Below are 12,062 nucleotides of genomic sequence, written 5' to 3' on the forward strand. Positions count from 1 at the left end.
TTGAAGGAAATTCACCCCCTCTCTTAGGATTTGGTGAATGATTGCTTGAATTAAGGGAAATTCATCCTCTCTCTTAGGATTTGGTGAATGATTGCTTGAATTGGTGATGAGTTTAGTCTGATTTGGGAAGAAATTCTGAATAAAATTGAAAGGTGCAAAATTCTTAATTATGTGAACTAAATAGCTTGTGAGATTAGTAAAACCAAATACTCTTGTATATTCTGTTGGAGGTATATGATTATGCCATGATCTGTTAAAGTATGAAAATCATGATATTCCATGTTTATGCCTCTTGCTTCAATGTGTAATTAAGAAAAACAGAAACAATCATATTCCATATGAAGATATGATGAACAAAACAATCACAATAGGGAATAAATGATCTCCAATGTGCATAATGAACACATACATATTAAGATGGGAAAAATAAATGATCTGATCCGCCATAAAGAGCGAAATCAGGTCTAATACAAGTAACAACACAACAAGGCAATGTTTTGCAAGTTCAGCGTACAAGCCGAATCAAGTGCGGCATTTATTAAATCCGAGCAAACATGCTCGACTATTCGAAGAAGGGAAACAGTTCAACATAAGAACAAGCCAAGTGCAGCAGTTATTCAAGCGAGCCACATTGCACCAGACCCTGTGAATGAATGCAAGCTATGTATCAACCACTGAAACCAACAAAAGTAACAAAAGATGTAGAAAAAGTTTAGGTTACAAAAACTCTACCTGATTAGAAGCTTGAAATGTGTGACCAATGCTGCATTAAACAAGTGATAATCGATATGAGAGTATATAACATGAAATTATAAAGATTAAGTTGGGGTTTGAAAGATAACTCACCTGCCAATGGTAAACGAATCTTGATCATTTCACAGGAGCAGGAGGAGGTGGAAAGATGGAGAGCTTGAAATCAGATTCTTTGCCAAATATATTTTCATTTTCAGCAGCAATACTCCTGGCCGCGTCAACTGCATCTGTGCATGTAGTTAAATCCAACATCTTGAAGCTCTCTACTTTAGCCAGATCAACTGGAATTTCACGAAGCTTGTCGCAGTTCTTGAGCACAAGGCTTCTAAGCTTCGGGTAGTGATGAGATTTAGCCTGCCAGAAAGCTAAATCTGTGTGTTCAATCTGCAGGAATTGAAGAGACGGAAAACCTCCAACAGCATCTTCTAACTCCCAGGTGTTCCCGATAAAGGCTTGTTGTTTTAGCTTGAGCACCTCAAGCTTCTGGAGCGATCTGAGAATAGAGATTTCTTGCCATTTGAGTGAAGTCCGGCACAGTGTGAGGCTTGTGAGTCCAGATGGGAATTGATCAACTTTTGGTAGGCAATTCAGTTGCTCCGTGTCTTGTGCCTTGTCGTTTACTAGTTTCAGCTTTCCCAGATATCTCATCTTCCTCACACTATCAAAAGGTCCCTTTTCGTCGCAAAGCAAGGCTAGTTTCCCACGGATGCCCAATTTCTTCAGATTGGGAGCCCGCTCATGAAGTCCTCTGCAACTCTCCACGGAGATTAAGCCGAGTGTTTGAAGCTCCTTTGCACAATCACCGTCCTTGGCCGAGGGCAAGGTTGCAGAGGCATCTGTCTTAAAATACCTCAAGTACCTCATCTCCCATATGTTGGCTTTAACTTTGAGGGTAGGAGATGTGGTGTTGATGATAAGAGTTTGCATGTTGCAAATCTTGTTGAAATCTTGACAAAGCATCGACAAAGTGGTGGACAAGGCAATGTACCTCATATGAATCAAAGTGTAGAGGTCTGTATCGATATCCTTCAATATCAAGGGTTGAATGTCGAAAACTCTGAGAAACTTAAAGGCTTTAATGAGGCTTGTGCAGTCTCTCCCAGACAGGTCATCACAGCGCTCCTTAGAAAAACAAACAAATGAGCGGGCACGAGGAGTAGAAGATTTTGATGAGATATAGCGTTTGTAATCAGAATGAATAGAAAGACGGCGGCACGACTCAGAGATGGGAGGCACACATTGCCCTTGTTCGTTGAGCCTGATCTCTTGGAGAAAGTTTTCAGTAGCAGCTTCAATGCGGCAGAATTCACGCAAGGTATCATGAATCTGGCATATTTTAATATTACCATCAGCTTTAAACTTGAGAGCTTTGACTAAGTTTCTACTAACGAGATCCTTCAAATAATTCTGTCCGACCTCCTCCAATGGAATACGCGGATCCTTTTGTTGTATGAACCCTTCTCCAATCCACATGCGGATCAATTTCGAAGCTGAAATCTCATAGTCTTCTGGGAACAGCCCTAGGTAGAGAAAGCAAGGTCGCAAGTAGTGAGGTAGACTCTCATAACTCAAAGATATGAATTTTGTCATGCGTTCTAGCGGGTCCTTCTCACTGAGATATGAGTTCACATCTTCCGACACTTTAATCCAGTTCCTTTTAGTTGCAAACACATTTTTTGGGTCTGATAACTCGTAAAGGATGCCTCCTATGACTACTATCGCAAGTGGCAATCCTTCACAATCATTTGCAATTTTATTCCCGACTTTTACCAGTTGAGGAGGGCAATCGAGCTTGCCCAGTGCCTCCAACCGGAACAGCTCCCAGCTTTCTTCTGGCTCAAAGGCACGCAATGGCACGAAGGGTTTTGGCTTACTAGCATGGCTTCCCACAGTCTCTTCACGACTGGTGAGTAAGACTTTACTTTTTTTTTCTTGCAACGGGAGAGCCTTTTTAAGTCGTTCCCAAGAAGGTATGCTCCATACATCATCCATCACTATTAGGAAAGTGCCCATCTGGAGATAATTGGATACAATATCAGCTAATTCATCGCCATCTTTGGCGCGCATGTCGGCGTCTAGAGTGGTAAATTGGCTGAGGATGCGTAGAAAGATATCTTTCTCTTTGAATTCTGCTGAAACAGTAAGCCATATGCGGGTAGGGAACTTTAAGATGATTTGAGGATCATTATAAATCTTCCATGCCAGCGTCGTTTTGCCTAGCCCAAACATTCCAGTCAGAGAAATGACATCAAGACGGTCGGCTTCTTGACTCAAACGGCGTATGAGGCTTTCGGTCACGTCTGCAAATCCCACCACATTCTTGTCCTTTCTTGGTGGTCGAGGCTGTTTGAAAATTTTACTTTGAGTTCAGTATACTTGTATAATTTATTATGGAAAAATGGTTAGATAGGACATGAACTATGCCACGACTCCCTCAAACATTCATAATCAGCTCAATTGGAACATTCCACTAAATTATCTTTGATCAAAGATAATGAAGAAGAGCAAGATAAGGACAAAGAAGAATGTTAAGAAGAAGATGAATGTCAGACACCAATGTCCCACATCGGTTATGAAGAGCAATTGGTTGGATTTATAGACCAAATAGGTTATCTCTTCCTAACTGGCTAGTCTTTTGAACGAGTGTTCATGTTTGGTTTGTAATAAAGAAGAAGATGCAGAAGATGACGCCATCATTGTCATGTCACTATGTGGGGTTAACAAGGAAGATGAATAGGAAATGAAGAATGTAACAAGGAACATAATAGAAGACGGTAACAAGGAACTTAACACGAAGAACATGAAGAAGGAAAGGAAGATTGAGAGGAAGAGGAAGAAGATGACATCATCTTGTATTGGATCAACTGCGGGGGTATCAAGGAACATAAAGAAGAGGAAGAGGAAGAGGAAGAGGCCATCCTTGGCGATGAATAAAAGATTTGCAATCCAAGTTGGAGCAACTGCGGGATGCGAAAATATGATGAAATCTCGAGGTTTCTGAATTTGATAAGTCAAGAATTTAATGTAGACATTAGAAATAGAATGTTAGTAAGACGCCCACAGGAAGGTTCCGTATATTGAGCCGATTTTGAGTTAGAGGATTTGTTTTCAATTTAGATAGTCTATTTGCTTTAAGTGGCGGATCTAGAAATTTTACACTGGGCCCCCAAACCATATAACACAAGAATTAAACTATTACGCATTAGGATTCAAACTCAGGCTTCTAAAAAAGAAGTTTTCTAAGACCGATTCTAAAAAGCAACTTGCACTTATACTGCCTTTATCCCACTAGAAATGAAATGTTTTTTTTTTAGGTTGTCCCATTAAAAATGAAACGTTTCTTGAAATAGAAATAACTTTATCTCTACTTTTCCCTTTCTCTTACTTTACTCTCTATTCTTTAACTCACAAAACAACACTACATAAAATCATGTGCCAAAAAGCAAACGTTTCATATTTATTGGGATGGAGGGAGTACTAGATTACACAATTTTATGGGTAATGTATATACATAACGATAAAATTGTTGGGAGTTCTAGTGGCCCTCCATCACACCATGTATGTCCGCCACTAAATTCATTCTAGCTTGAATTCTTTTATCGCATCCTTAGAAAATTAACATGTGACAATATTAAAGACTTGAGATGAAAATGGTAAAACAAAAGTTTTTAATATAAGATACAGAATAGTTTCATTAGAGCTTGATGAATATAGAGCTATCATTAGTTACAAGAGAAATTAACATTTTAGGAAAACACATTGGAGACTAGAGGCAATGACTTGTGTTGAAATGCACCCAAACTAAATTGTTTATATTTACATTTTAGGTCATTTTTGGTCATACAACTATCCTACCAAACTGCTAATAGGTAGAAAAGTTAACCATAGTCATGGTAGATAGTGGTTGAAATTAAAAGGTGGGTACTAACGCGGACTATTTGTAGCAGTTGTGGCACGCAACGCCCTCGTACCAAGTGTACTGGGATGTTGCACACCACAACGACTGGTGCAAATAGTCCACGTGTGCCAAGTTAAATTTATGCCAAATAACATTCGATTTGCACTAAATATTTCACAGCATTAACTCATAGAGAACAGCATCTTGAATCTTGATCAAGTAATTGTTTTCCTAATCATAGATGTACCTAAATGTTTTAAAAAGCATATGATAATATGAGAGGGTTACCTCAGAAGGTGTATCATTTTTGTCATCGTGGGTGGTGAGGTTGATTTCATTCCTCAACTGTGTGATTCGGCCGCTGATGGCGTCCACCGTCTGCCCAATGCTGCTGAGGTTGAGCAGCTTTTTGTGGCCAGTCAGGATTTTTCTGATAAAACGACTACTCGACCCTGCTTCTCTGTTCTTTACCACGAATGCATCAATGATGTCTTCGATGTCGTAAACAGCATCGTGAATCTCCTTGCGCATCAGCTGTATTTTGTTGTTGCCTTTCCTCATCTTCACTGTGTCCTTGAGGAAGGCTTGGAAGTGGAGGAGGTCGCTCTCCAACTTCTTGACGTTGCCCTCCGTGTCGTTGATTAGATGGGCTTGGTGCAGCACGAGCTCCTTGAGGTTGTTCAGCAGGAACTCTGTTGCTGCGTCCGCCATCTCTGTCTCTCTGTGTCTCACTCCCTCTCTCTGCTTTTTTGCCTCTCTCTTTTTTATTTGCTGGAGTGGGAAGAAGTAGGCATCATTTATGTACAATGCTCTCCACTCTTGTATATATAAATAAGTGCAATTTACTTTGAGCTTTCACACGTATTCATATCTAGTGGAGTTTAAATTACTAACAAATTAAAGCATCTTAAGATGTGATACAGTTCTAGTCCAGAGCATTTGTCCTAGCGGCAAGGAGCTTAGATATCAATGTATGAGGTGCCGAGTTCGGGAGAAGTTAATTTTTTTTTTACAGTTTAATTTCCTCCTTTCTTAGGAGTTTATATATAATATCCTCCTTCATATAGGAGTTAATTTTTTTATTTTTTATTTTTTAAAAAAGATGTGATACAGTTCTAGCCGACGACACTCTTGAAATTCGCACCGGACTTGCGAAACGGGGACTGAGGACTCAATGTCATTGCTACACCATTATATACGATGGAATTTTGCCACCGGATATTAATTTTTGGATTTTATTTTGTTTTATGTATTTTCGGTCTTCCTTTTATTCGAAACTAAATACAAATTTTACTTGATTTTAATTTTAATTGAGTCCGATGTGAGATCTGAAGGTATAAGATCAAAGGAAGTCGTCGTATCGATCCGGGCTATATTATGGAGATTCTCGGAGTAATTAGTTTATAGATCCTTAATTACAATGGGTTAAATTTAATCTATTATTTGCTCAAATTAATTTGTACAAAGCATCTTAGCATGTGATGTACTAATTTGCAATATCAATGCACATGGTTACTTACATAATTAAATAAGCATATCCAAAATAAAATATTAGATTTGTAGAGAAGGATTGAGCTAAAACCTCTTTAATATAGAAATTACGAACAAATTATATGTGGGATATGTTTTGCTCTGAAATGTATAAATTCAAAAATTAAACATTTTTCGTGAAATCAAACATAAACTACGAATTCATTCAACAACATTATGAATCCACCATTTATCGTTACCATCTTAGAGTTGAGAATAACTCTTAATTTTTATTTTAGCAGATCTATATTAATCATAAACATGCCGATCTTTAATTAGTTTTGAACTAGTCAAATTAACCAATAAGTAGCATAGTGTATTCACCAATGTTATAAGGTTAGAACTTTTGTAATGTGGGTCCTTTAATTGTTATTTTATGTATAGTGGTTTTGTTTTTTTTATTTAAATATTATAAATATAATATTATTGTAATAAGGTTGTTATATGTGAAGGCGTGTAAAGTCTCATGATTCTTATCTACAACGTATTAATCAGATTACTTATTTGAATTAATCCATAATTAAGGGTCCGTTGACTTCACAATATATTGGGTTTGTGAATAAATATAACTAAAAACTTTTATATATCAAAAAAATAGTTATGGTGTCTTTAAACAGGTGATATTTAGTATAGATTCATGTGATACAATATTCAATAGCAAGTTGATATTTGTTTATTTAAATAAAACAAATATTAATGTCACTCATACCCTACCACATCACTATATTTTCAATAATATAATTACTCTGAATATTTTTACAATATCTATGCTTTCATTCATCGGTAGCTAGGCTGTCAATACATAAAATGTCAAACTTTTGGTTGAGTTTAATATGCTATACATATGAATACGAACGTTTATTATACTTTTTGGATAAATTGTTAATGCTTAAATATAAAAATATGAGTATTAGAAAGCTAATTTATGCAATAGACCAAGTTAAAATTATTAATGAATAATTTAAGTTTGAGTTGGTATCTAGTTTAATTTAATTCATTAGTTTCATTTGAAAACTAATCCCACAAAATAAATCACTATAAGACAAAACTAATCAGTCTATAGATGTACCATATTAAATTTCAAGTGGTTAAATGTGAACTAATTACTGTATTACATTAATTAGTCAATGGTCTTTTTTAAATCATTTTTATCTTTGTGAACGTGAAAGGCCAGCTGTGATGGCTAACTTTAGGGATCAATTCGATTTCTTTAATTATCAAGTTGGATTTGTTGTTATATTAGACCCTACTAACAGATTGAAGAATGAAATCATATGACAATTCCTAATTAATTGAAATTAAAGTACTTAGTACATGTCTTAAAACACAACTTCTAAAAGTCAAATGCATAAAGTTGAGTTTAAAGGAAAATATATATGTATACAATGTTTTGTGAAGTTATTATGGTTTTGATGAATTCTCAAGAAAAACTAACTCAAATTATGGAAATTGAGCATTATATATAGGGCAATCTTGAAACATTGTGCTGGTGGTAATGCTTCCCATGATTTTATTTTATCTTCTATTTAATTTTTAATAATTATGCTTCTCATGGCTTTGTGCTAAAAGTGAATGTCCTTTTCATTTTATTTTATTTTATTTTTTCTCTTTATTAATTCAATGTCTTATCAATTCAAACTGAAATAGTTTTGCGTACAATTTAAAATGGAGGTTCAATTGATCCGTTTCATGGATCATTGAAACTAAAGTCTTAATTTTACAAGTAAAATAAGAAAAATGCAAAGTGAATTTATCATTATTATGCTTAATATATAAATTAATTATTTCTAATTTTCTAAAGTTGGATAATTAATTTTCCCCTGAGAAGATCATATATAGTAAGGCCCATTACCAAAAATTGGGTCAAAATATAGAAATTTTCCTTTGGGCTAATTGGGATATAATCTAACTAAGTTGTTTAATCTGGGTCTTTATTCTGCATGCGAAAGAATATTTTTTGGGCCAACATCCTAAGTCTGAAAAAAATACTTCTGTATTAACCATTTTTCTTTTTCTATTTAATTAGATAAATAAATTTTCAAAAAATCAACTGGCCTCACTGTGATTAGTTAATTGTTTTACGAATTTCCGTGGCTCAATTTAATCGAAAGTCAATTCAGATGATTGCTCTTCCACGATTTATCCATCATTAACCAGCCTTCGTTCTATAGTAATAGAGGCATTTCATTTTACACACTCATTTTGAAAAAATAATTATAAATAGTTAAAGTGGAGAAAAATTAAAATAAGAGAGAGAATTTTGTAGATAAGACTCTTCTCTATATTATTTTCTCTCTTACTTTACTCCCTCTCCCCTTTAACTATTTAATACTCCATCTGTCCCATTAGAAATGAAACGTTTTCCTTTTTGGTCTGTCTCATTAAAAATGAAACGTTTCTATAAAAGGTAACAATACTCTCTCTACTTTTTCTTCTCTCTTTTTTACTCTCTCTCCATTAACTCACAAAACAACACTGCATAAAATCTCGTGCCGAAAAGCAAATGTTGCATATTTAATGGGACGGAGGGAGTATCATTTTTTCAAAACGAGTGCAGAAAATGAAATGTCTCTATTACTGTGAAACGAGGGAGTACCTATTTAAATGTTATTTTGCATTGAATTATGTTCTCCAAAATCCCACAAAAACGATTTATTGAGAAAGACAACTCTTGCCAGACAGGTATACAACCATAAGGCCATCACTGGCTGGTTCGAGAGGCGTGCATGGGTGTCCTTTTGTAGTGACATGAGCAATAAAGAGGTGCTTGTGGAACTCATACAACAGATGGTGTTAGGAAAGAAGGGATTAAATGAGAGAGATTACTTGTTGGAGGAAAAGGATAACCGGAGTTTACGACAGATGCTTCGCCATCACCTGAAAGGGAAGCGATTTTTCGTAGTTGTTGACAACTTGCTAAAAGGAATGCAAATGGTTACCTTGTTAAGAGGCTTTCAAGAAGGTATGTATGTCTTCAAATAGTCTAATTATTATTATCCAAATTTCACAATTTTGAGTCTTCTTTTGTATGAAAAATGCTTTTCAGGAGCAGACTATGGGAGTAGAATGTTGTACACAAGTTGCTATGATGGTATGAATTTGGTTCTCTACATGGTTCACAAAGCTTTGGATTCTGACAAGAGCTGGAAATTGTTTTTGGAAACGATTGATAAATCTACTAGTGATAGAACAAATTCTCAAAGGAGTTGGAGAGGAAGGGGAAGGTGTTAAGGGTGAAGTTCCTTAACTCGGATAATTTGCGTCGAACGTCGCGGGAGCTGTTGCCCACGATCACTCTGGCGTCAAATTTAGGGATAAACGGTAGTCGCGGAAGCTTTGCCCGTCGATCAAACCAAACAAAGAGAGTAAAACACGATAAAAGGAAAATAAGATAATTTGATATTTCTTGAATGAATAATGATGATAACAATAGCCCTATTTATAATAGGGATACTAACTTAAGGAGCAACACAAAAGATACTAAGAGATATATGGGAAAATATGAAAAAGATATGCTAAATTAATAACTAACTAAATAATAGGGTAGAGAGAATATTCATAGAGATATCTCGTATCAGAAGGAGATGTTGAAAAAATGTGGTGGTTTGCCGTTAGCTATAATAGATGTTGCAAGGCAGAAAGCAAAACAAAGACTTTTAGGGGTGAAGTGGGAAGAACTTTTCGATTCAGTTGATTTGAGCGAATCGTTGAAGTTATTGGAACCGATGTATCATAGATTAGATGAAGAACTCAAGCCATATTTCTTGCATATGTCCCTTTTTAAGGAAAATGCAGTAATAAGGGAAGAAAAGTTGGAACAAATTTGGACAGCAAGTGGAGTACACATACCAAGGACACCTGAGGAACATCATATGGGTGAAGAACAATGTGTCAATTTAGTTAAAGAATCCATTATTGAAGTCGTGCATGAGTTTCCAAATAGATTTGAAGTAAAAAAGTGTCGCATGAATCCCGTGCTTCACATGCTATCCATAAAAAAAGCAGAGGAGGAAATGGGCTTTGAGATCTTAAGAAGCAATGGAAATAGTAGACCATTGTTGAATCCTCGTCATCGTGTTATCCAATGCGACAGAGAGAAGTTTAATCATTCCACGAGTCAAGGCAACAAAAACCTTAATTCTCTCACCTTCCATGGATGATGCTGGCCCGTCTTACTGGGAGAGTTTTGAGCTACTCAAAATACTCGACCTAGAAGATTTTGGGGTGAAGACTTTGTCAGAAACTATTGGCACATTGTCCGAGTTAATATACTTGGGATTGAGAAACAATTACATACAAGAGATCCCACACTCGTTGAGGGGATTGAAGAGGCTTGAGACACTTGATATAGCTCTAAACTTTATGCTAGAGGTGTCGGATATTATACGAAAAATGGCAAACCTTCGTAATCTCCACATGTCTATGCAGGGACGGATGTAATGTATTACTAGGTGGGGCAAATGCCCATCCTCAAATATACTGATATGTAGTACTACTATTTTATTTCATAATTTTGCAAAATTTGTAAAATTTCTTTATATTTGCCCCTTCTTAAATTCTCAAATTATCTGTACATATAATTTTGCCCCCTTCCATTTACATTCCTGAATCCGTCCCTGGTCTGATGTGATATGCCGAAAGCCTTTGAAAATAGGCAAGCTAGAGTCCCTAGCCTACACCTCTATTTATGATTGGGCATATGAGATGATGGCTAGTCTCAAAAAATTGGGCTTCGAAGAAGTTGATGAAAACTTGGATGTAGGCAAGAACTTTGCTAAGTTGAAGAAATATCGGGTTCTTGATCACCTTATCTTGAAAGGGTATCGTTTCAGAAGCGTGTCGTGTTTGGATGAGATTGTTGCTCTGCATAGACTCAAAGCTATCAAACTGGATGGACGCCTATCTAGTTTACCAAGTGCGGATCATTTCCCTCCACGTATTCGTTACTTGAGTTTGGTAAATACTTGTCTTGACGAAGACCCCATGCCGGTACTGAAGAAGCTGCCCCACCTAGTGCGCCTCAAACTGCGGAATGCATACATTAGTCGGGAAATGGTGATCCAACACAATGGGCTTCGTTCGCTTAAGGTCCTTCGCATTGGTGAGTTGTGGAATCTTAGAAATTTACATGTTAGAGAAGGTGAAATGTCGAAACACTAAACCCTAAACCCTAAACCCTAAACTCCGACAATTAGAAATAAAAAACTGTCCACATTTGAACACCATCCCGAAAGAGATTGGGTCGATGATGTATCTTAGGAAGTTTAAGATGGTAACTACAAAACGCATTGCAACAAAGATTAGAAATTCAAGTCTAACCTCCAACATATTAGAGGTGGATATCAGCCCATAACTTGTAGTACTACTACATTCGTGTCACTGTAATTAAGTCATTTTTCTTTTTTTTTTCAAAAATCAACCCCTTTATTCTTTCTTATATTATTTTCTTTTCTCTTTTGCTTTATATCTTCACTAACTTATTAAACAAAACTTTTTTAGTCCATTTCACTTTTTTCCTTTAATAATTCTAGGATTTTCTTAAAAAAATGATATAGATATCTAAAATTTTAAAACAAAATTCACAAAGAACTATGCATGTGTCGATGTCTTCCAAGCGATAAAATGCCAAATTATGTCATAATGTATAGGAGTTATGTGGCATATTAATTATAAATAATGATTATTTTTATTATTATCTATTAAATTTAATACTTTGTATGAAAATATTAAATGAATTAAAATATGTACTGTCGTTATGGGCGGTATGTCCCATTAAATGAATGTGGACACACGAAAATAAATGAGTATGGAACAATGTTATAGTTGGCTTTATTTTACAAGAGAATGTCCTTTTTATTTTATATCTTTTCTCTATAATTTA

At 35.7% G+C, this 12,062-nt stretch overlaps 2 protein-coding genes across 2 annotated transcripts; one reads left to right on the forward strand and one right to left on the reverse strand.

The window, feature by feature from the left end:
* Window positions 1-350: 350 nt before the first annotated feature.
* LOC125194035 (late blight resistance protein R1-A-like) lies at window positions 351-5,452 on the reverse strand. Its single transcript, XM_048092035.1, has 4 exons — window positions 4,940-5,452; window positions 847-3,096; window positions 733-763; window positions 351-643 (listed from the first exon to the last, which is right to left on the reverse strand). Exons 1-2 carry the CDS (start codon window positions 5,360-5,362, stop codon window positions 871-873), a joined length of 2,649 nt encoding a protein of 882 aa, XP_047947992.1. The 5' UTR covers window positions 5,363-5,452; the 3' UTR covers window positions 351-643; window positions 733-763; window positions 847-870.
* A 4,881-nt stretch (window positions 5,453-10,333) lies between these two features.
* Window positions 10,334-11,341, forward strand: LOC125195577 (disease resistance RPP8-like protein 3). Its single transcript, XM_048093714.1, has 2 exons — window positions 10,334-10,586; window positions 10,836-11,341. The coding sequence occupies exons 1-2, from the start codon at window positions 10,334-10,336 to the stop codon at window positions 11,339-11,341; spliced, it is 759 nt and encodes a 252-aa protein (XP_047949671.1).
* The last annotated feature ends 721 nt before the right edge of the window (window positions 11,342-12,062 follow it).

Source organism: Salvia hispanica, chromosome 6 (genome assembly GCF_023119035.1).
Source record: "Salvia hispanica cultivar TCC Black 2014 chromosome 6, UniMelb_Shisp_WGS_1.0, whole genome shotgun sequence".
In the NCBI taxonomy this organism is placed as follows: domain Eukaryota; kingdom Viridiplantae; phylum Streptophyta; class Magnoliopsida; order Lamiales; family Lamiaceae; genus Salvia; species Salvia hispanica.